The sequence below is a fragment of the Cervus canadensis genome, chromosome 9, assembly GCF_019320065.1.
Source record: "Cervus canadensis isolate Bull #8, Minnesota chromosome 9, ASM1932006v1, whole genome shotgun sequence".
In the NCBI taxonomy this organism is placed as follows: domain Eukaryota; kingdom Metazoa; phylum Chordata; class Mammalia; order Artiodactyla; family Cervidae; genus Cervus; species Cervus canadensis.
The window spans coordinates 77,007,146-77,033,153 of NC_057394.1; the positions used below are offsets into that span (position 1 = coordinate 77,007,146).

Here is a 26,008-nt window from a genome sequence, read left to right on the forward strand (position 1 = left end):
AAGATACTTGCTCTGGAAGAAAAGCTATGACAAACCTAGACAGCATATTAAAAGGCAAAGACATCACTTTGCTGACAAAGGTCTGACAAAGCTGTCTAGTCAAAGTTATAGTTTTTCCAGTAGTCATGTACGGATACGAGAGTTGGACCATAAAGAAGGTTGAGCACTGAGGAATTGATGCCTTCAAATTGTGGTGCTGGATAAGACTCTTGAGAGTTCCTTGGACAGCAAGGAGGTCAAACAAGTCAATCCTAAAGGAAATCAACTCCTAGTGTTCATTGGAAGGAATGATGCTGAATCTGAAGCTCCAATATTTGGCCGCTTGATGCGAAGAGGTGACTCATTGGAAAAGATCCTGAAGCTGGGAAAGAATGAGGGCCAGAGAAGAAGGGGTTGACAGAGAATGAGATGTTGGATGGCAACACTGAATCAATGGACATGAGCTTGAGCAAACTCCAGGAGATAATGAGGGACAGGTAAGCCCGGTATGCTGCAGTCCATGGGGTCGTAAAGAGTCAGACATGACTTAACAACCAAACAACAACAATAGTTACATGGCAGGACAGTTTAATAGCATTCGTTTCCTTCAGCACCTCCTAATTCTTTTTTTTGGTTTATTTTCCCCCCTGTAATCACTGTGTATCTAACACACACTGCACTTTTATCTTTCTCCATTGAAAGTTGAGTTCCTTGAGGGAAGAACTTTTCAGATGTGTTGTTTACCACTATATCCTTGACCCCTGATGGGTATCAGCAACTAGTCACTGAAAGAATGCACTAAAATGTGAATTTGGCTAGCATTTCCCCTCCTACTGTCTCTACTGACAGTTCTGGGCATGTCCATCTAATTTCTTCCTTCCCTGGACACCTTTTCCTGGGGATGATTTATGTTTAGCTTCATTGGTTGTTTGAGTGTTGAAATGCAGGATTGGTGGAAAAAGAGACTGGACAGGACAGGGGACTGCCTGAGACTGTAGAGAGGTTTTCCTGGGAGTTTGAGGGAAGAGTGGCAGGAGGAGCTGAGAAGTAGAAAAAAAGAGATGGGAGGAAAGGATTTAAAGGAGAGTTGCTGAGCTTATGCAGAGAAGGCAATGGCAGCCCACTCCAGCGCTCTTGCCAGGAGAATCCCAGGGACGGCGGAGCCTGGTGGGCTGCCGTCTACGGGGTTGCACAGAGTTGGACACGACTGAAGCGACTTAGCAGCAGCTGTTGAGCTTATAAATGGCTTTAGAATATGTGAATGATGCTTATTAAGAACTTCTGTTATTGTGCAACCAAAGTTTGGTTTCTGGGCGTTTTCACTGACAGTAACAATATACTGAGACTGGCCCATGTGGGTGGATTTCCAGGAGACCATAGTCAAAGGTTGGGCTTTAAAGCCAAATTCTAATACTTGTCAGCTGGTTGAAAGAAAGTGAAAGTGTTAGTCACTCAGTCATGTCCAGCTCTTCACAACCCCGTGGACTGTAGCCCACCAGGCTCCTCTGTCCATGGGATTTCCCAGGCTAGAATACTGGAGTGGGTAGCCATTCCCTTCTCCAGGGGATCTTTGTGACCCAGGGATTGAACTTGGGTCTCCTGCATTGCAGGCAGATTCTTTTCTATCTGAGCCATCAGGGAAATGATCTTTCTTTTCCAAGGATGGTGTCCTCATTCCTGAAAGGGATCTAATGCTGTTTATCTCACCTCATAGACTTCGGAGACAAAGTCCAAATGAGAATTCCAAACCCTGCAAGTCTTTTGTCAACTTTAAAAAATGATATTTAAACGTAAGGAATTGTGTTTTGTCTCCCATGCTGTACCCTGCATGTAAAAGACACTTGGTGAATGTTTATTGATAAGACTCTAATAATATCTTTCTCTCTGGTTCTCTGGGAGAATCAAATTCACCTAGAAAGCATCAAAAAGCAGCTTGCATTAAGGGAACTCCTGCTGGGTGATACTCAGGTTATGACGTGGTACCTAAGTTTTCTCAGAAAAAGCAGAATTAAACATTTAATTGGAGAATTTTTCAGCTCATCTGGGCAACCTGGCAGGAAAAAAAAAAAAAAAAACTCAACTTTTTTTCACCAGGAGAAATTGGGACTTATATGTGCAAAGTTAGTGCTTCCATGTTCTTCCCTTCCGTGGACTACCAGCTACTGAGGAAGAAGTACTGGCATAGAACAAAGCATGCATCAGTGTTTCAGGGAAAGACTTGCCCTGAGAAGTCCTATCATAAACCTCTTTGCTTGATCTTCTAGTGAGCCTCACCAGAGGTGAGCTTCCCCTAAATTGGGGACCAAATGTATAGAATGGAGTTCTGTGTGGAACAGAAGAGTATGTGTTGGTAGAAGATTCATTTAGGTGCTAGAACAATTTCTTTCCACCTCTAGGTTTCTGGTTATTGTGTTGTAAAATGAACAGTGCATTGGGCATCAAAAGATACGGACTGTAATTCTCGTTCTCCCGCTAAGTAGCTGTAGATCTTAGGTAAGTCATTTCATTGCTACAAACTTCAGTTACCTTATAAATGATGATAAGATTTAATTAGAAATTCATAAGACTTCTATGACTCTAGATAATAGATTTAAACAGCTACTCTAAGACACGAATATTTTTCCTTCCTTTCTGTTAGTGCTATTTTATTTTTCTTCCCTTTAGCATTATTCAGGGAGCTCAAAGGTAATACTGATTCACAGAATGAACAGGTTGTGATTCTAAGCATTTCCAGTAAGACCAGAAGCAGTATTGTTAAGATTTCTTCTCTAGAGGAATCTGGAACCCTAGAGTCAATGCACAGCTACTCCAGTGAAACAATGACAACGTGACCACTTGGTATAGGATGGAACAGAAGGAGCTCACTGCAGATGGGAATCACAGAGGCTACCATCAAACCCAGGCATGATTGGCCACGCTCACACAAGGTTCTTCTCATTAATGGACTTCCTTCAGGGACTTCCTTTCTTGTATGAGTGAGTCTATACCTAAAGACTCATGAGAACATAGAACTATTGATGCCACTTCAAACCAAGCACATTTGTCCAGTATCAGCAAAAAATCAGATTCTTTTTAGTCCTGAAATTTAACATATATCACATTTCTAGAAACCTTCTCTTCTATTCTGAATGTTAAAGGGCAAAAATTGTAAGATGATGATATGACCTTACAACATTGTCGTGCTAATTTTCTAATCTATTCTGACGATCATCTCGCAACTGTAGAAATTTGACCTCTCTATTATCCCCGAGTGAGGGACTCAGGCTCAGAGGGACTAACACACAGTAACCGAACTCTCAAGAGGTTGAATATTTAATCCCTTTGTTTAAATCGGATGTATCCCATTCCACTAACTGGAATGGTCTTATTCCCCATCCAAGGTAACTTCCCAAATACTTAAGTGTAAATAATTTAGGAAGTTAAAGTAATCATCATAAGGTTGATTGAAGAGCAGGGAATCAAAGCAAAGAGATTTTCCATCCTGATACAGACAGTGTCACAATAAAGTTCATGGGCATTACGGTATAGGCTGACCGTCTCTCCTTGCCCCTCAGTGGAGACTATGTCTAGGGACTTTATCTCTCAGGTCCCGGTTTTCTTTCTTTGATGATGCTGGAAGCATCTCGATGCTTTGTTTCTGTGTTTGACTGTGTCCTATTTATTGTTTTCGTTCCTCAAATATGGGCTCCCCTGGTGGTTCAGCGGGTAAAGAATCCGCCTGCAGTGCAGGAGACCTGTGTTCGATCTCTGGGTTGAGAAGATCCACTGGAGAAGGGAAAGGCTATCCACTCCAGTATTCTGGCCTGAATTCCATGCGCTGTATAGTCCATGGGGTCGCAAAGAGTTGGACATGACTGAGCGACTTTCACTCACTTCCTCAAATGTGTTAATTTCACTGATTTGACCAAGATCATGTTTTTGCTCTTTTTTATCCTGGGAGACAGTCCAGACCCCATCATGATGCATTTTAAATGATCTGATAGTTCCTGTCTCTGCCACCACTCTTCCAGGTTAAAAAGTGCATCTAGTATCTCTGAATCTACAACATCATTTTCCAAATGCTCTGAAGTAAGAGCATGGAGTTATGTATATTCTTACTGAGATGCTCGATCGCAATGCTAATTTAACTCTCTAAAATAAAGGTTAAATAAAACCAGTTGTTAGTTTAAATTATGAAATGGAAAGAAAGCATACTTTTCAATGCCTTAATGTCTAAGCTTAATTACATTTATTAAAATAACCTTAATGATAAAGGTAATCAACTTTATATTTCATTTTATTCTCAGATTAAAAACATCTTAAACAAAACATCTCATAGATTTTCCCATAAAAACACTATTAAAAGCTACTTACATCTTTTTAAGTTCTGTGTATTTGATGAAAACTTTATCTGAAAGACTGTGAATATTGTTTTTCTTAAGAGACCTAAAACAACATGTAAAGAAGACTTTATTATGGAATTTATGACTAACCAATCTCTTTTCTAGAAGTTACATGCTTGAGAATATTTTATCATGCTCCATTTTACTTCACACACATTTGAAAATGCCCATAATAAACGAAAACTTTCACATGAGAATGAAAAGTCCATAAAGCAGCTTGCAAATATTTGACCATGTTAGCCAGCTAGTATAATAGACTGGAATATCTATGGTGATTTAACTTTTTCTTCTGTAGACAACTTAACAAAACACAGCAAGCACATCCAAAAAACAACAAAAATCCTAACCAATTCACGTGTGCCCGAATTATGATATATTTGCAAACAACTTCCTGAGGCTCTCCAAATATCTATGCAGCATTAAAAAAAAAACCTCCATGATTGATTGTGCCATAGTCATCTTCATGCATCTTCTACACCTTTAAAGTCTGGGACAAATTACTACTATTTAAAACGAGATAGAACATAAAAGGTGCTCTTCCTTTCCCCCCCCCAAATTTTTATTTTCACTTGAATAGTACTGGCATATTAGTAATAATACATAAATTGGAAAATGATTAGAAATAAGAATTCCAGAAGTTTGTGAGTTAAAGATAACCTGGACAATCCAACATACAGTGTTTAAAACACTTTTCCCCTGGAGAAGGAGCATGCAGAATTCTCTGATGGCTGATGGTTTTCTATTATTTTGCTAACATACAAGCAGCATAAAACAGAACAAAGATTAGACCGTATGGCTTTCATATGAGTTCAGGAGCAAATATCCAGATTTGAATGCTACTCACAGTAACGTCACATTGCTAGAAACCATTGGCACAGACTTCAAGCCAGCATTTACACATTCCAACTCAGAGCCTTTGCACACACAGCGCTGTGGGTACTGATCTAAAACTAGGGGGCAAAAAGAGCAATGATTCAATAAGAAAAAATACTTCTCTTTAGTTATGACTTTATCACTGGTAACTGACATTGTTCTTTTTCCATTGAATGTATAACAGTCACATTTTGTTAAATGAACTTATTCAGGCCCCAAATAAAAGCAAACAAGAAATCTCTTCTAGTTGAATATAGACTCCTGTGGTATTCATTTCAGTTCTAGCCTCCGTGGTCATTTTAGAGGCACTTAACAAGAGATTAGAGAGAAATCACAAACATGTTTAAATAGTGTTTTAAAAAGTATATAGTGAAGCAAGATTAAGCTCTCCTCAATGAAAACCATGAGTGTGACTGAGTAAATATTTAATGGGTATAACTAAGTCAATTTCACTTAATTGAATGGCACAAAAAGGCTGCTCAATAAATGCTTGTTGGTTAAAGCTAAATTCAACTAATTCCCTCCTTTCAAACTTCTCTTAGAGCTGTGATGAGAGTTAGATGCAGGTTCTGCCATAGCCACCATTATGTCTTCCTAAAACCAACCAACTCAGATAGCCTATTATTTTGGTTCTCGGTTTTTCACTACTATGAAAAAGTGGTAGGTAAAAGTGGTAGAGAAGCTATAAAGCAGAGAAAACCAAAGATCAAACTGTCTGAAACATTCAGAGGGAAGAAAAATGCTTTAGGATTGACTCCAAAGGAGTAAGTTATTAATATAATTGCATGTTATAATTACTAATATTTGTAATAATATATTAATAATATATAAACATCATCATGTAATTCTATTCATTATTATATATAATTACTAATTATGTTAATTATTAAAATAATGGCATGTGAGAAATCTACGGAAAAACCTGGCCAAGTGGGTCAACAGAAAAATCACTCTGTGTGTGTGTGTGTGTGTGTGTGTGTGTGTGTGAGAGAGAGAGAGAGAGAGAAAAGAGAGAGAGGAGAGAGAGTCTCAGGGAATGAGATTTATGGAGATATGATGGTACTTGGCTGTGATGGAGCTACAAAAAGTGAGTTATTTTCAAATTTTTATATTTATTATTGATTTAAATCTGACTATAAGTCCTTTCTGATTGCTCTACTTCCTCTAGATCACTTTTATTCAAACTTTATTTTTAAAATCAATTTCACTGACTTTTAATAAACCCGACAAACTTTTATTGAGTACCTGCCTAATTCAAAAGACACATTCTAGTGTACAAACTTTTAGAAAATATTCTGTGTTGCTCATAGGCTGATGCTAACGATCTCAACTTCCTAAAGATGACTTCAGAATGTTTACTTCAATGTTTAACTGACATTGAAGTAGTTACATTACTAGATTACGTTACTAGGGTTGGAAACTCTTTATTTACCAATAGAAGAACTGCGTGTAGTCCAAGCTGGGCCAATTGACTAAACCAGAAATGTGAGCGTAACTCCCTCACCTGCAGGTCAGTCACACCTCAACCTCTGGATTCTTCTTATGAAATGCCTCTTGCTGCCCTCTGTACCTCACTCCTCCTAGATGTGTTTTCTGGGCTCGGATTCTTAGTGTGAGTCTGGAGCACTGCAAGAAATGTAATGTTTGGTGTCTCCTTCACCAAGCTTTCTCCTCAACCCTGGCAAGACTGACATTTGGGTCAGGTCATTCCGTCAGTGGGTGCTGTCCTGCACGTTGTAGAAGGTTCAGCAGCATCTTTGGCCTCCGCTCACCAGAAGCCAGCAGTCACCCACCACTCTCCAAAGTGACAACCCAGAATGTACCAGACGTTGCCAAATGTTCTCCAGGGGCATACATGTCTCAAGCTGAGAACACTGTTCTAACTCATTCTTTATAATAATTCTGGTGCAAGAATCATTGGTCCATACACTTCTTGTCATGTGGTTCCTCCTCTTCATTAAATGGAAATAAGCTCACGACTTTGGTGGTTGCCCACTGTGCACGGCAATGGCCTCCACAATGGCGAGTGTACAAGATGACCCACTGTGGCTCAGGAAGAAGACGCTAGAGTTTTCATATATTTATTTTTCATTTTTTGTAATTTACTCTTTTTTGATTTCTAATTTTATGTATGATATATTTGAATATAGTAAACTGTATACTAAGTGGTAGCTATGACCTAATACTATAAAGTACATAATATACTGCTAGTGTAGAAGTTAATGTATGTACTTTATACATCTATATTATGTATACATACTAATGTGTGTATGTAACTATATATACACTATATAATTATCTATTCATTTATATATTATGTGTAATATATAGTATAAAATATAACCTGTGTATATATAGAGAGATAATTCTACCATAGGTCAGAGGCCAAACTCTGAACTGTGCACCCAGAGCCCCCTGTGGGTTGGTCCCACCCTTCTGGGTCCAACTTCTGCTCCTCCATCTTACACTCTGCGAACCGATGTGAAAGGCATCGGGAAGCAGGCACTGAACTTCCTACCCCACTGCTCTGTAGGTCATGCTCCGCTGTTCATTCTGTCACCTCTTACTCCATCCAAGGACCTCCGAGTCCATCCCAGAGTCACCTTGGCTGTGGACCTTTCACCCTCCCTGGCACAGACATCATTTCTCCCAAAGGGCTTCCACACCCCCTTGTGCAAACATTCTTCCTTCAGTTCAGCGCTAATATTGCATCACTCCTGCTTCTGTAAGGAACTGTCTCTCCTGGGACCATGTGAGGTGTTTGAAGATTGGGGCCACACCTTAGTTATCCTTGCCCTCAAAGTGCCCAACAGAGGGGCTGAAAAGAAGTTGGTGATTGAAGGGAGTAAGACCTTCCTGAATTGTCACAAGTATTCAGTACCTATGCATTCTTGCAGTCACAGGCTAATACACAGAGTAAGCATAAACAGAGCGTGTTGTTTTCCTTTTTCTCTCTTTTCAGTCTCACGAACAGATAATAGACCAGTTGACCACTGAAACACATTGAACTGAAATCGGGGTTCTTAAGGGAATGAATGACACTACCCAGGTAAATCCATGCACCACAAATCATGTCGCTCGCAAAGCTGATACTGAGTCTTCGAACCAATACCACTTACAGCACTCCTGTGTTAATGCCACATTATTAGCATTTCCATGGACTGTGCCAAATATAGTCGCCCATCCACTAGTGTCTCCTGTGAAACACACGGTGATGAACAGGTGTCAGTTATTCTATAAATAAAATATCAAATTACAAAACAAAAATATAAAAATCTGATCATGAAATCAACTTAAAGTTTTAAGTAATAGAAATATAACGACAATGGTAAGGAAGAAAAAGCAGGCAAACATCTCGAGTCCTGTCTGTTTCTGCAATTACAAATATTTTAAATATATGATGATTATTTTCCATATGTGTATCCACCTTGAAAAATATCATCGATTTCTAATGCTGACATTTTAAATGTTTGATCTTAATTTTGAGATCCTCAGAAGAAAACATAATCTGTATATGTGTACGTAGATACCTACTTGATACATGTAATGAATTCTGATAAAATTCATGTCCTTTGACTTTTTTAATAAGGCAAAAATGAAGTTCCTTTTAATAAAGTTTGTCTAGTCCTGATGAGAAAAATATTTTCTCAATTTGTCAGACGATATGATCTGCTTATTTGCCAGGTTTCCTTCTCTTTTTTTGAGCAATGAAAACATATTCTTTTAAAAAAAGAAGGCTTGATTTTTGAAATATGATTATCTTAGCATTAGCACAAGCTATTAGAGGCAATAAAACATACAATATGATGCAGGATCCTAAAGTTTATATAAATAGAAAAGTAAATTTAAATAGTTGCCCACAGGTCCCTTTACTGTTCTGCTTTTTTTTTTTGGTTTTGCTGTGTGGCTTGTGGGACCTCAGTTCCCTGACCAGGGACTGAACCCAAGTCACAGCAGTGAAAGCCTGAAATTCTAACCACTTGACCACCAGGGAACTCCCTCCATAGGTACCTTTTTGCAGATCCCTGCAAATTTTAGTTTATTTTTATTTTTTATTAATATTCTCAACAGTTTTTTAAATTATTCTATTGGTGTCTTTATATGAATTACTTAATTTGCATTTGGAAAACTCCCAAGAGGCAAACAACATGCACGGTCTGAGATTCCCACACAGTGAAGAGGAGAGGGTGAAAACGTGAGTGACTTGCCCTTGGCACCCAGAGAGCTGCTCCACCCCTGAGCACTGACTGTCCTTGCCAGTTCTAGGCTCTGGTGACACCAAAGCAAGTAAAATGCCCATAAGAACCCTTCTCAAGGTGTTCCTGTCTAGTGAGAGAAGTAGGGTGGGAAGACAAGGCCGCCTTTAGAACATCATCCAGGCACACCAGGATGTGATAGCAGCAGAGAGAAAGGGTGCTTGTCCTAGACAGTGGGACAGCCTCAGGGCGGGAGGCGTGGCCGGGAAGCCAAGCTTCTCAGGTGGGGATGGGACACCTGAGCTCTATCCTACAAGCTGAGGCGGAGTAACGCGCAGGAGGTGAAGGCAGAGGTGCCGGGAGCGTGCACGAGTCCCCAGGGACGTGAGAGCAGATTCTGGAGCCAGACACCAGGCACTCCTGGAGTCTGCTGTCACCCCTGGGTGCTAGCTGGGCCATGCCAAGGAGGGGCAGTTCGGTGTGGTAGAAAACACACATGATTCTTCCAGATTCAGGACACCTAGGGTCTACTAGGTCACCTAGGTCCTAGGGTCTACTCTACGACTAACTAGACATGTCAACCTCTCGGGACATCAGTTTCTCCATGGGCAAAATGCACAGGTTAGATGAGAAGACGTATGTAGTCCTGATATACAGACCTAAAGTGGCCTGTGAGACCTTTCTGGTCTGGCCTCTCTTACCTCTTTACCCTCTGTATCCTGCTCACTCCGCCCATCTCAGTCTGGCTTTTACTTCCCACAAACACAGCTATCTTATCTCATTCAGCCTCTGGGTCTTTCATTTGCTGTTGCCTTTGCCTATAACTCTGTTCCTCCAGAATATTTCATGGTTTTCCTCTTCTTTCATTTCATTCTCAAGTCAAATGTCACCATCTCAGCGAGGGGTTTTGTGGCTATGTCTTTAAAGTAGCCTTTCCCCCAAGTCACTTCCTATTCCACTATCCTGGTCTGCATACCTCATGGGGCTTACTACTCTCTTAAATTATTTATTTAGGTACAAGTTTGCTCACATCCTTGTTCACAGGGTCCCTGTGAACCCCGCAAGGGTGAGGCGCCTGTCTCCTCTGAGCCTGTCCCCAAGTCCTGCTGACTTGGGGAGGACACAGTGGACACGATATAGGTCTACTGAATAATTTAATTCTCTAGGAAGATCTACTCACACTTTATAGATATTCTTGCAGCTGAACCCAATTTCCAAGCCATAAGGAAGTGGTCATTGTTTAAGCCATTTAAAACTAAAATATGGGTATCTGAGTAGGATTTAAAATAGTTTTACTTTGTTTTTTACGACACACAACATTTTATCATACTGTGTTTCTGATTTAAGCCACCTCTTAATATGAAGATGCAGGTAATTATCACAAATCCATTGGAGAGGAGTTGTTTAGTCGTGTCACAATAGGATTCCCTACAGAATGCCAAATCACCTCTTCCAGTTCATCACTGTTAGCATTCGATCCATGCACAGTTCTGGGGCATTCACAAGGGGGTGTGTCCGTATGGAGCTGAGCAAGTAGACTCACCACAGTTCTCCTCGTCAGCCCCGTTCCCACAGTCCTCCACGCCGTCACAGTGAAAAGCACGAGGCAAACACTGGGAGAGATTCCCACAGGGAAAATATCCTTTTGGGCACAAAGGAGTGATTGTACTGCCTTCAGCCAGTGAATAATCTATGTGAAAGAGGGGACAGGAATCTTAAGTAATGGGAAGAAATTATTGATATGGCCAAACTCTTTTCATATTATCCTGTTTAATTTTCGCAAAGCTCTATGAGTTGAGTTTTCTGGTGTTACTCTTAGTTTACAGTTTCTCTGAGTAATGTTCTTAATTATAACATTTAAAATAATCACCGTCATACCAAACATCAACTCTACCAAGAATGGAATCAAGGCTCATTATGAATCTGCTTCAGGAAAGCAAGAGTAAACAAAGCCAAAGTGATTGTCCTACTTGTGTATGGAATCAAAGACTTGTTCCCCCCTGGAAACAGAAAAGCAAAGCCATGAGCTAACAGATCAAACAGATGGATTTATTTACTCATTAATCCTTTATAAGAAGGATTTGAGGTGACATAATGAAAATTCACATGCAGAAGGAAAGATGAAGTGTGAATGAGAGAGAAATCCAGGACCACGTTGGAATAAGGAGAGATAATACTACGTAATAACAGGTAACACTCATTGGACTTACTGTATACTGGGTAGTTTGCACACTGGTTAATCTCAGCTATAAGCTGTGACCAACCTAGACAGCATGTTAAAAAGCAGAGACATTACTTTACCAACAAAGGTCTGTCTAGTCAAAGCTATGGTTTTTCCAGTAGTCATATATGGGTGTGAGAATTGGACTATAAAGAAAGCTGAGTGCCAAAGAATTAATGTTTTTGAACTGTGGTGCTGGAGAAGACTCTTGAGAGTTCCTTGGACTGCAAGGAGATCCAACCAGTCCATCCTAAAGGAGATCAGTCCTGGGTGTTCACTGGAAGGACTGATGCTGAAGCTGAAACTCCAACACTTTGGCCACCTAATGCAAAGAACTGACTCACTAGAAAAGACCCTGATGCTGGGAAAGATTGAAGGCAGGAGGAGAAGGGGATGACAGAGAATGAGATGGTTGGATGGCATCACCAACATGATGGACATGAATTTGAGTAGGCTCTGGGAGTTGGCGATGGACAGGGAAGCCTGGCCTGCTGCAGTCCATGGGGTTGCAAAGAGTTGGACATGACTGAGCGACTGAACTGAACTGATACCTTCAATCAATGCGTGGGTGATAATATCCTTCTTGTTTCAGGGTTAGGGAAGTGAAATGCAAAATCACACAGATAGATCTGAATCATCTCTCTGACCCCAGAAGCCCATTTTTAACCATCATGCTAGGGAGAATTAGGAATCTGCAAAGTCTTCTCCTTGTCCAGGCAACATAAAAGAAAATGAATGAAAGCTGAATAACTGCTGGATTGAATGAGAAAGTGCAGAAAGGAAACATAATTAACATTTGCAAAGTTACTATATCTGTAGGTAGGATGACCAAAGAGATTCCAGAAACATAGATGTGAGAGCCATTCTCTCAGGTTTTAAAGAATATTTTCCAGAAAATAAAGATATGTGGGGTTTTTTTTTGTAAATATCTAATAAAAATTTAGGAGTCATATATATATATATATATATATATATATATTTTTTTTTTTTCAAAGAGAATAGAGTTTAGATAGAAATAGGCGAGGGGGATTAAGAGGTGCAAACTTCCAGTTGCAAAACAAATGAGTCAAAGGTACAAAATGTACAGTGTGAGAGGAAAAAAGTGCAAGATGAAACTTCAAATATATTGATTTAAGGAGAGTGCATTCTCAGGCAGGGCTACAGTTCATTATGACTAATTGAAGGGAACAGGGGATGTTAGCAAAGTTTTCCTAATCATGCCCATGAAGGTTGGCATCATGGCTAGGAATTTCCTTGGGTTGGGGGTACAGTGCTTTTTGCTTCCCTGGTGGCTCAGATAGTGAAAAATCTGCCTACAAACCAGAAGACCAGGGTTTGATCCCTGAGTCAGGAAGATCTCCTGGAGAAGGGAATGGCTACCCACTCCAATATTCTTGCCTGGAGAATTCCATGGACAGAGGAGCCTGGCAGGCTACAGTCCATGGTGTTGGAAAGAGGCAAACACAATTGAGAGACTTGAACTTTCACACTTTATGGTGCCTTTTAATACAGCAGAGGACTAGACAACCTAACCTTTGGGGAGCATCATCTACTGTGTGCTGGGTGTTTCCTAATTATTTCACTTAATCCTAACACATTTGTGTTGTTGGTATTACTGTCTCCATGTGAAGATGAGCAATGTGGACTTGCCAGGTGGCCCAGCATTAAAGAATCTGCTTGCCAATGCAGGAGATGTGGGTTCGATCCCTGGGTCAGGAAGATCCCATGGAGAAGTAAATGACAACCCACTCTGCTATTCTTACCTGGGGAATCCCATGGATAAAGGAGCCTGGTGGGCTGGTCCATGGGATTGCAAAGAGTCAAACAGGACTTAGCAACTAAACAACAACAAAGATAATGAATGGCTGCTGAGAATATGAAGGGCACTTCTACTCTGGTTCTTGGGAAAATGCCCTGTGAGCTCTGAGTCCTCCCAGCCCATGCTGCATTGTGATGAAGTGTTCTCCCACCAGAGTGTTCACTCTCCTAAAGTCAGTGATGCCTGCTGACCCTCCTTGTTTAACGAATCACACCATTTGTAAAAGGGCAGGAGTTTGATTCAGACCCTAGAGCTAGGTCTGAGTTATATTACATGTCAAGCTTTTAGTGACATTGTTAGAGAGCATGAGTAGATTATTGGATATTTTGAGCTTTAGTCCTGATGATCCTCAAAATACTACAAACACATGAAGGAGCCTTTCCTGGGGACCCTGAGATGTGGCGATGCTCACTCTCCTATGGAAGCTGCTGCATCCACGAGGCCTTCCCTCAGTGGGGAGTGTGGCCCTTGGATTCTTTTCTCCCCACTGGGTTTTTGTTTTTACAAAAGTAGAACATATTTTCTCTGCCTTTTCTGCAGTGATTGATGAATGATTTACTGTGAGCAACTAGGCATAACACCAGTCAGGTCTGACTATTTTAGGAAAACTCTCTGCTGTGAGTCTCTGGAGGTTGGCTTGTTAAGCCTATTCATACATGGAAAGGATTTCAAAGATTAAAAAATCAATGAAAGGTCATAGATTTTAAAATCTCTTAACTTCTTTCTTACAAAGATTTCTACAGAGGGCAGGTTTATAAAAACTAGTCCTCCTGTGTTTGGAACATGCATGAAAGTAAAAGTGTTAGTCGCTTCAGTCATGTCTGACTTTGGGACCCCATGAACTGTAGCCCTCCAAGTTCCTCTGTCCATGGAATTCTCCAGGCAAGAATACTAGAATGGGTTGCCATGTCCTCCTCCAGGGGTTCTTCCCAACCCAGGGATCAAACCTGGGTCTCCTGCCTTGGCAGGCGGTTTCTTTACCACTGTGCCACCTGGGAAGCCCTGGAACATGAATGAGTAAGGGTCAATATTTCTTAGTGAAGCAGCTTTAAGATTAAGATAGTAACTCACAGTTAGAAATAAGTTTTGCATCACATCACAATTTGGTGTACAAATACACGCAAATACATGCACAGAAAACAAAATTTCTTCAAATATTACTTACCTTTTACTATGGTGGATGAACTCTGATCATTACCATTCTATCTTATTCACTTAAAAAGGCATCACCAATCACTAAGTTGATCTCATGAGCAACCAATAGGATGTGAATCACTATTTTAGAATATTCATTAGTAATGAAGTACTCTGGAGACCATCACATCCAGATTACAACTCTCTCTGCCACTCCCTAGTTATATCACTTCGAGCAAGCTGTAAATTTTAGTTTTCCCATATTTAAAACTGGGTTAATGATAATATCCCAGGAAGCAGACCAGCTAGTGCTTATGAAGTGCTGGAGAATGCCTGGCCCATGGAATACCCTTGGTTAATGTTGGCATACTGGCAATTGCAATGCAAGGTGAAAAAAATAGAACTTTGATGGAACCTTGCTGGGCCTTAGCATTGCCATGATCTTTTCATACAACTTCTATGAGAGAAATAATAGGACTATAATAAAGCTTCTCCTACTTCTTTATGTTATTATTTTAAAAGTTATGTGACATATATGGTTTCTGTTTTAAGTAACCTCAAACTCTTGAAAGCTAAAGGGGGATTGTAAATGATTAGGCAACAGAAATATCCTTGCAACTTTCTAATAATATCTTTTTATTGATCTAGAAGAGGTGATTTGGTTTTAAAGACAGTTTTGAAAAAAAAAATAAAATAAAGACAGTTTTGAAATAGACAGCTGAGGCTGTGTAGGATATTCTGAAGGCAGAACACTGTCTTCCCTTATGGGGTTTATTATGAAGATAATCTTGAGTTCCCTGAGGTCTGGCCTCATTAAATGTCCATCTCACAGATGCACACTCATTCTGAGTGAGACAAATAATCCAGGGTCAAAGACAGGAAGGATCAAGGTTGTTTCCTTTTCCTTGGGGAAAAAAATAGGCTACATTCACCAGGTATGGGTGAAGGAAGGGGAGGGGAAAGACTGACCATGTACAAACAGAACCTTACCAACTGTATTTCTAAAAATTCCCATTTTTCACCCCAGAATGGAATCTTCCTGAAAACAATTCAAGGTATAAATTGTATGTGGAAGGGAAATAAAATCTATTCCCTACCTACTCCCTTGCCTTCTGTATCATGAATCTTTATTATCTAACCTAGTGCCTGGAACTTAGTTGGTACTCATTAATTTTTTAAATGAATTAATGGATCATTTAGGAATAAAAGAAGGGTTGAAGGAAGAACTTCTTTAAAATGTAAAATGCCCAAAGTTGCAGGCTAATGTTTTGATTCTGATGACAAAATATTGTTTAGTTTTCAAAGTGCTTATCACTTATCATTCTGTCATTATACAATTTAGAAAATGATCAAGAGCCCTTGCTATGGTTGGCATGTACTAAAAGAGAGCCAATACCGGTCTGTAGACAGCATACCATGCTGTCTATTCTTCCTGCCATCTGTGCAAGTGGAGATAGTTTTTATTGAAACGTGGGGATTATAAAGATGGAGGATGCCTACATAAAAGCTGTGTCAATAGCTTCTGCAGCAATGTCTATGGGACCCCTGCCAAACGTGCAGCTGAGGGGAGGTTTGAACATGTGACAGAGAATCTCTCCGTAATAGTCTTCCTCTCCGCTCTTCTGGTCAATATTCTGGACATGTCTGTGCAAAGGGATTCTGAAATGACTCGTTGATAGCTTTTTGAAGCCAACTGGACTGCTGCCTAAGGACATACTTTTCTGCTTGCTCACCCCTTCCTTGAGGGGGAAAAAACAGATGAGAATGATCTTTAAGGTGCTTAGTTTGACTTGCTTTCTTGGATTCTCTGCCAACGCTCGTCCTGCATGCTGTGGAAGGAAGTCTTTATTCTCTCAGCCTGGTGTTCTGGCTGAGGCTCTTTCCACGTCCCTGCCAGGGACGGGGGACGCCACCCACAGGAAGCCCAGGGGATCTTGGCCCATGAGGCCATTTCCCAGAGTGCTCTGCTCCTAATTCAGATGGAATTCAGATGGAGATGAGGCCTCTGCTGTTCACTCTAAAGAGACAGTTACTGCATCACAGGAAGGATGCATTCATTTAACATCTAGAAAACGTCAGCTGAGCGCCTACAACGTGCTCTGTCGACAAGGCAGGCACGACGCGGCCCATCCCCACCTGGAGCTCAGGTGGCAGGATCTCCAAGAGGAGCAGCAATGCCTCTCAGCGAAGCGAAGGTGAATCCAGCCCAGTCGCTGAGATCACCTGTGGGAGGCCTCCCCGATCTCTGTGAAGAATCTGAGCTTCACTAAAACCCCACCTTTTCAGGGCACAGGATTTATTATTTGTTTGAAAGAAGTTAGTAAAGTCTTCTCTTTTTTTTTTTTAAAAAAGAAGCCATTATGTTAAGGTAAGAGTGAAAGTCTCTCAGTTGTGTCCAACTCTTTGTGATCCCATGGACTATACAGACCATGGAATTCTCCAGGCCAGAATACTGGAGTGGGTAGCCAGACCCAGGGATTGGACCCAGGTCTCCTGCATCGCAGGCAGATTCTTTACTGGTTGAGCCACAAGGGAGGCCAATGTTAAGGTGAGTGGAGAGAAACTGGCCTCCTGATGGTTGTTTTTTAAACTTAGAAATCTTATCCTTTTACTCTACTGTTGGGTCCTCCCATCCCTGACAATATTGTGAGGCCCTGTCAGTGAATATGGGCTTCCCAGGTGGTACTAGTGGTAAAGAACCTGCCTGCCAATACGGCAGACATAAGAGACATAAGATATGTGGGTTCACTCCCTGGGTCAGGAAGATCCCCTGGAGGAGAGCATGGCAACCCACTCCAGGATTCTTGCCTAGAGAATCCTATGGACAGAGAAGCCTGGTGAGCTACAGTCCATGGGGTTGCAAAAAGTTGGACACAACTGAAGGAAAATTTAGCAGGCACACATCAGTGAGTATGTGCAGAATTCGGATCCAGTTTTATGCACACACTAACTCCACCTTCTTCCCATTTCAAAAGACTCTGGCCTTAACTGAGTTTCTCTAAGTCCCCAGCTTCTGTTCTTTTCTCCTGAGACAAACTGACCACCTTCAACTGTGAATGTTCTTCGTGATCCTACTCACAGATTTTCTGCAGAAACTATCACCCCAGCTCCCTCCTCAGGTTATTGTCTGAAGTTTGGACAAATTTGGGGAAACAATGTCTAACTACATGGAATAGAGTATTGGTTCAATGTGTGTTGATCTAAATTGGAAAACAAAAAAAGATTTCTAAATTGCCAACATTATCCTCACAAGGGATGGATTTCCACCCCATGTCCGCCTGGGCTGGGTGCTTTTATGTGGATGACATGCTGAACACTAAGCTCTAAGGTACATAAAGGCACAAGAAAGACTTCTTTTCAAAAGATCTCTTCTACTGACCAGTTCACTGCTTAAACTTCATTGTGAGGGATGCATCCTTTTAGGTTCATATCTGGTCTTTTAGTATTTAAATCCATATCTTGTTCTGTAAGAGTCTGACTTCTTCCTAAAACCTGTCCATGTAAAATGAACTCAGGAGAATGAACACTGTGATGGGTGAATGGAAGAAGAATGTGGAAAGGGTTATTATGAAGGAGATGGGGTGAAACCTGATGGAAACTTGGCATGGGAGATGTGGAGAGGAGAAAAGATGATACCTTTTTCCTTTCACCACTCTCTTCTAATCCTCTCTGATTTGTTGACTGCTCTGCCTTGAGGGGCTTTCACTGGCTATTCTTCTTGGTGGTAACTCTCTCAAATTGTGTCACTCCAACTGACATATTGACCTGTGTCCGAGCCTGCTGTGTATGACTGGGCAGGATGAACCTCGCACAAGTACGGGGCACCTTCACACAGCCGCTAGTGCTGACCTGTGTAGAAGCCACACGGTCCAAGGCTGAGGTCCTGGATGATGCACCCTTTATGATGCACAAAGGTTGATGGGCTCCCCTCCTGCCCACATACAAACCTCCTATCTGTGTCCTATATTCCATTTCATCTCCTCTTCTCAGTAGCTCTTCACATTATCTCCTTTCTCTCCTGTATTTTCAATATCACTGTCTCTCCACTGGCTTTTCCATTAACATTAATCTTACTCAATCACCTCTTAACCTTCAAAACAAACAAATCAACCAACCAACTAATCGAGCAAGCAAGCAACCAACCAATCAACTAACTAACTCTCAGTCCTACTGGAGCTGAGACACTCTTCTCCCTTCAAAGTTAAATTTCTCAGAAAAATCATACTAGCCAGTGTTTCCAGTTCCTTACCACCCTTCCTTTCCTCAGTTCACAGCATTCAGCCTTGGCTGTGCTGCTCCACTGAAATCTTTCCCTCTGGAATCACTAATGTCCTCTTTATTTCTAAACACTGTAGATATTTTATAGTCTTCATTTTGCTTAATTCTCGCCAGCATTTGACCCAGCCAGCCACAGTCACTAGGTTGAAACCTTTTCTCCCTTGGCTTTGTGATGTCTCACTGTCCCGGTTTACTTCCTTCTTCTCCACACTCTCATGGCCCTCCTCTCGTCCCACCCCATCTCCTTAAATGCGTTGGCTCCTTTTTCTTCATCAATACCCTGAATGTCACCGATATGCATTAGGTCAGAATAAAGTCAGGTAAAGAATTTAGAGGGACCTGTGAAGAGTTACTAATATTTTAGTTTGTCAAACAAGAACATTAAAAAATCCCAAATTATGATTATTAGAATAGTTATTATGAGAAAAACAGTATTTTATTGTTAAAACTCAGAGAATATATGCACAGAAGAAATGGCAGTCCCTTGAAAGGAATACATTTAGCTTTACAAAAGACTAATTTATTTTTGCTCATGGATGGGTGAAACTTTCATTCCTGACAGCAGTGGCCTGGAACATAGTGTTTGCAACTGTGTGAGAAAACCGAATCTGGCAATGCGAGCAGAATTCTCCAGTGAGGTTAGCCCCTCTGTTCTATAACTCACAAATGTTTTCTGCCACTGTGTCACTTGTTTTTAACTTTGCTTACAACAGAGGCTCCAGAGAGGAAATGATCAGATCCTGACTTTAAAATAACTATGCAAGCTAAAAACAGAAGGCAACGTACTTGATTTATTAAGGATATTTATAAAAAACCCATAGCATATAATAGACCTAATGGGAAATTTTTGGAGATGTTCACTTTGAGGTTGAGAACAGGGCAGTGAAGTCCACTACTACTGCATCTTTTCAAGACTGCACTGGGGACTTTCCTGGTGTTCCAGTGGCTAACACTCTGAGCTCCCAATGTAGGGGGCTTGGGTTCAATCCCTGGTCCAGGAACTCAATCCCACATGCTAAGAGTTCTCATACTACAACTAAAAATCCCTCAAGTCACAACTAAGACCTGGTATAGCCAAATAAATAAGCACTTTGGGGGGGGGGGTGGTCTGCATTGGAGGACTTAGCAAAGGTAGCAAAGCAAGGTGAGCAAATCAATGATATACATACTGGAAGAAATAAAATTGTCACTACTCATGAATGATATCAGTGCAAACATTAACAAATTCAAACTAATATATTATTAGCATTATAGAGTTTATGAAGGTTTCTGTAAAGTCAATTTAATATCTTTATATCAATTGCAAATAATTGAAAAATGAAGTATTTAAAAAACTGCCTTTTACAATAGCATCAACAGTGTTTACTATAGCATCAGATCTAAGAAAAATTTGCAAGACATTTGTGCAAAGTATGTAAAGTTTTTGATAGATATTAAGGACCTAAATAAATGGAGTTAATTCTTCTCTCAAATCGATGTATAGGTTCAAAGCAATTTCAGTAAGGATCCAAGAGTGTGCATGGGTATGTATGTGTGTGTAGAAATGGATAAGCTGTTTCTCCAACACATGTGGGGACCATAAAGGACAGGAGAAGCCAGCTGTGTCTTGAAGAAGGAAGACGAGGTGAGAGAACTGGTTACCTGTATATCAGGACTTATGATAATGATACAATAATTCTGAGAGTTTAATAATTGCACCAATATCTGACCAAGGCTCAGAGGTTGTCTGGCACGTGGAAGGTCTAAGACTGCCGAGGATGAGGGCTGTAACTTGAACACAGGTGGGCTCACCCCTAAATCTAGCATCCTCGCCACTCTGCTGCTTCTCCTGTCCTAATCCCTTCCACTGGTGTAGCACTTCATGATTCCAAATCTCTGTTGTGTATGCCCTCCATGTCCAGTCTCTGATTAAGCAACACCAGAAGAATTAAAAACCACCTTCTTTTCTAAGCTTTGGGTCAAGATGATCTATTGTGAGCAAATCCCGACTATGCTCCCCACCACACTCACTTTTCCGAAGACACAAGGGCCAACTGAAAACTCTGCTTTTTCACTGAAACGTTTAATTTATCAAAGAGAGAATCTCCCCAGGAGGTGACCAGAGAAAAGGCTGCTGCTGTGAGAGGACCTAAGCTCCGTAAGAGCAGTGAGATCCGGCTTCCAGGCTGGCTTGAGGAAGCGGCTGGACACAGCCGGTCAGCAGAGGCTGGGACCTGCATGAAGCCACCTGCTGGGTACAGCCCCTGACAATGCGTGGGGGATAAGTTACCTCTGCTGACCACCCAAGGCTGTGATTTTAACACTGGCCAGGAAGGAAAGCAGCGGTGATATCTCTGCAAACTGGGCATGAGATTCGGAACTTGATCACCCACAAGGCAAAGTCCCTGAGATTCTCATATAAACTACGGCTCAGAACTGAACATTCCAATGAACTATGTTGATGCAATTCTGAGACCGCTCATAGGGAGAAATGAGCAAGAGGAAAATCTGTCCAACTTCATGAAAATGTCCAGGCCTTCAAAAAAGAGAAAATTCATGCCTGGGGAATTGGGAGATAAAACATCTTCCCCTTATCAAACACATATTCTATTCACACAGAACTTCCCTTAGGGGGAAAAAAATTAAAGTGATATGCCACTGATGAGAACATTTATTGCAAACTTAATTTTTTTCTATGCTACCGAACATCTAGAATTATAGGGATGAGGGATGGATGCATGTGAATGAAGCATTTTAAAATGCTTCTGCTAATTCCACTATGAATTCTTTTTTTTTCTACTATGATTTCTTGTGTAAATTTCCACTATTTTTTCTGATGTCTTACTTTCCACTATTATTTCTTATGATTTCTTATTTACCATCACATAACTGTGTACACAAAAACTGTCCTTAGTTAACTGAATTTTATTCAAGTCACAATGTCTTAGGATTAAATGTGCCATTTTTCAATACCAGCTTACCGGAAAGCAACATCCCAATTTTTGTCTTTAAAATTCAGGTGAGAGCCAATTTTGTCACTTCAAGTGAGAGTCCTTAAAACTCTTTTATTACACTGGGTCATATTCATTCACGGTAAGCTGAACAAATGAATACACATCTGTTGTGAGATGTATTTTAGGTAGTGCCTTTAGAGATAACTTATCTCCGATGACCTTCACTTCTGGGTTTCTGCTATTTTTCCTCTTCCCTCACAGTGGGCTCCATTCAGCCCAGAAGCAGGTGAGTTTCCATTAGCAGTGCTGCTTCAGCCTCTCAGTGTGACTGGCCCACAGTATAATTGATTTTCACAGCTACTGGCAGCATCGATGTAATTGTGTGAAATTAAGATTTAGTTCATAAACCTTTTCTCAAGACACAGTCTCAGCCCTTTCCTCAAGGGCTGAACTGACAGGACTTACAAAGCACAGGGTTGAGATTTGAATTGGTCCATTAGGGGGCAGTCAAATACTGTTCACGTCCAAGTGCAGCTCAAGCTCTGTTTTTGATGACTATGTTTTTCAAGGTTACAAATTATTTGAATAAGTAGCAACTGGTAGTTATCAAGTAGCATTCTCAGTGCTTCATGCTTTCAATTTCCCAGCCCATGTTTTTAGTTTGTAATATTGTTCATAATTAGCCCATAAAATTTTTATTGGGAAGGAGTTTGAAGCTGGTTAACAATACAAGTAAAAAAACTGATGATAAAATACATGAAGAAAGTGATGATAAGATCTGTTATCTTGATTGATTAACTAATGTTGGTAGCTTAAGATAGCCATATCATTCATTCTTTAGGCCACAAGGGTGATTATGGCCAGAAGAGAAAAGACAAATCATATAATTATTAACTTTTCCTTTTATTTAGATCTGGTCTTAGAATCTATCACAAATATTCATTTAAATTTAAAAAGTAATTTTTACTCATATAATTCTAAATGACTTTCCTTTGTTTATTATAAACAACTTTATTGCTTTAACTGTGTAATTTTAACTGCTTTAACTAACAACTATAATTTTATTGTGGAAAAGAAAAAGATTTTGCTGATATATATACCAAATTATTTTTATAAGCAGGAGTAAGATATCAAAGCATTAACATATCTAACTTTGAAAGTAAATTATTTTAAATATAAAGGGTTTAAAAGTAATATAAAATTAGAAAATATAAATTTCCAGAGAATTGTAATTAATAAATATTTATTAGATTGGTATTATGGATTTTAAATATGGCATTTACTTAGAAATAAAAAAAAATCATCTGCTTGAATTTTTCCTTTTTTTTTAAAGAACAGCATTACATTGTGGTAAATCTTAAAAACATTACTTTGGTAATAGATAAAGATTTTGCTTTTCCAAGGCAAATCAATTTAGATGTATTACCATAAGCAAGTACTTTAGTAAAATTGGTTAACCGTAGTTACATACCTGTACATTAAAGAATTTTTAAGGGCATAGATAACCTTTATGACATGTGTTGAACACAAGAACCTATTTTAAACTGTCTATTCTTAAAGATCATAAAAAGTTGAAATTACAAATGTGCATAGAGCATTAACTTCTGAAGGAAGAAGACCTTAAATCAAGAAGTAGACTGCTTTCTACAACTGTATTTCATGCAAAATGAGTTCACATAATGTTTCTCCTTAGATAACACTTAAGTTTTCATGTAAGAAAGATTAAAATATGACAAAACTCATGCTACATGTATTAAAATATTCTAAAATAATTTGAAAAAAAGTTCTAGTATTCCAAATTCAAGCTAAAATTTAAATATTAAAAATCTTTTATCTGTTGGATATTCTTAAATAACTGCTCATAAATACTGCATTTTATTTCAATATTTAAAATATGCAGTTGAATTCATTTAATAAAATAAAAAATTTTAAAAACCTAAAACAAATTTCTCAGAAAAGAAATATAATTTTGAATTTTAACTTCATTCTCAGAGGTTTATTAAAAGTTTTTAAGAAAGCCTATGAACCTAAAAACATCCTTAATAAGACTAATAATAAACCCACATGCCCTGAGTATGATGAATAGATTATTTACTTAGAAGTGTACAACCTCACAGCAAAACAAGTCTATATTTTTCTTTAAAACCAGGTAAAGATTAAATTTTGTCTTTTTTTTCTCAGCTATACAATAAAAATGCCACCAACTTGAAAGTGAGCTGTCTGGCTAAAATGAAAATGTTTAAAAATTAAAACAGACAGGAGAATTATCTAAATAGGTAGCTTTGGTTCATTTTAATTATTTTCTTTTATCTAGATTTGCTCTTAGGGAGAAATATTGATTTTAGATTTGTCTTTGGTTTTGCAGTTTCCAGTTTAATTATGTTAATAATGAAATATAGCAACTGACAACTATATAAAATTTATGAACAGATTTCAACAGGTTGAAATTTCATAAGGCAAAATTTTAATTTATTAACGTATCGTACATTTTTTCAAATACTAAAAAAATTTCTCCATTATCATTGATTTCTTCACCATTGTTTTTTTAAAGCTATCTTGTCTACAATTTTAACCACATTTAAAAGGCAAGTTTCCACGAAAAATCTGTTGCATCTAGAAACTGCTAGGATGAGACTACAAGCAACTAGTGACAATGACAACGCAAACCGGAGGTCTGCTCATCAAACATTGCAATGAATGTATTATAAACATGACAGAACTAAGTAGAAATAATCAGTTCTTTTGGAATTGCACTCATTTAAGCGAGAAAGCAGCAGCCTTACCTTTGACATCCATCAGAACGATGAAATGAAGTAGAAGGAACATTGCAATCAATCTGCGGCTGAAGAGACACTTAATACCAGAAACGTAACAATGGGTTCACAGCAACTGAGTTATTAGACGTATGCTCCTTATACCTCAGAAGGAGTTCTGATATACTAACTTCGGTGCCTCCCCTGTGTCTGAGCATGCTCACAGCTAGAACTTTACTGGCACGAGAGGAGACGGTCTTTGTCACTATGCAGCCTATCTTTCATTCTTTTTTTTTTTTTTTTGGTTTCATTTTATTTCAAATCTACAGTTGTATTCTTGATCATTAATTCATTATAGTATGTACAGAGAAACATACACAAAACTCTGGTATTATAAAAAACATTTTTTTAAATCACTCTAAAAAAGTTTCCCATTAAAGCATGTAGCACAATTTGCTCCTAATTTAGTATATGTGCTGCCAAAGCAAACACAGATTTGCTCTTAATTTAAATCCAATCATATATAGAAGTTCTCCAATAGGGAGGGAAATAGATTTACACTGAATAGGTGACGAAACTCTTTGCAAGCATATTTTTCATTCAATAAACAACTAACAAAAAGCTACTCACTGGCAAATATACGAAGAATACCTGCTTCCATTCAAATGCACTTAAATGTTTTCAAATGGTATACAGATAGATAGTAATAACTAAGATAAATGGCCCTGTGTTTAATAGTTACTCACTGTAAGACATTCACACAATATTTTAAATTTCATTTACTTCCTCTATAATTATGTTCCTTTTTTAAAATTGATACTCTTATTCTTGCTTTCAATCCCGTGTTTCACATCTATTAGAAAATATTAATTATAATTCAGTTCTTACATCCTGAAAGCAGCTTTTAAAGCAGCATAGTCAGTGTAAGTTAGAGAAAGGGACTTTGGTCATAGAATTCAGTTGATCCTAGTCTAATGAGTCTACAAAAGGACATTGTAGAATTTCGTCGTCTAAGAAATTCTGAGAAATGTCTATGTAGACATACTAAACATTTCGTAGTTGTGATTTGGACAGAGGATTTTCTAAGAGAATGATACTTTTATATGTTGCTATGAATTATGTCATAACAACACTGAAAAACTATCTCGTGATGACTGGCTACACCATCACAAATCATAAGAAATGGGGTTTTCATTGTTCTTTCTTTCATTCCAGCCTTTGACAGAATAAAGATTCAAAGGGAATTTCAACTAGAAAATATTTTATTTATCACATAATGCAGTTAGTTCTTTTCTCTTTTAAGAAGTGAGCTAAATTCTCCAGACTCTTTCCCGATACATTTAGATGTAGTCTCATCTTATTTTTCAAACCAAAAGAGAGAGCAGCAAGAATAAAGGAAACGATGAAAAGAAATAGTTCGAGGTTTTTTCTTACATGTCA

General features: G+C 39.1%; 1 protein-coding gene across 6 annotated transcripts in view; it reads right to left on the reverse strand.

Moving 5' to 3' along the window:
- RXFP2 (relaxin family peptide receptor 2) overlaps positions 1–24,795 on the reverse strand; it is a 58,326-nt gene extending 33,531 nt beyond the window's left edge. For 4 of the 6 annotated variants that reach the window (XM_043478050.1, XM_043478049.1, XM_043478051.1 and 1 more), the window contains exons 1-5: positions 24,599–24,795; positions 10,974–11,120; positions 8,354–8,431; positions 5,206–5,311; positions 4,333–4,404 (exon numbers count right to left, since the gene is read on the reverse strand). In XM_043478050.1, coding sequence (XP_043333985.1) covers positions 4,333–4,404; positions 5,206–5,311; positions 8,354–8,431; positions 10,974–11,120; positions 24,599–24,641 — 446 coding nt within the window. In that variant the 5' untranslated portion in view covers positions 24,642–24,795. Of the gene's footprint in view, positions 1–4,332; positions 4,405–5,205; positions 5,312–6,738; positions 7,214–8,279; positions 8,326–8,353; positions 8,432–10,973; positions 11,121–24,598 lie in introns of those variants that run through there. The other 2 variants (XM_043478052.1, XM_043478053.1) reach the window with 2 other exon arrangements.
- Between the last annotated feature and the right edge of the window lie 1,213 nt (positions 24,796–26,008).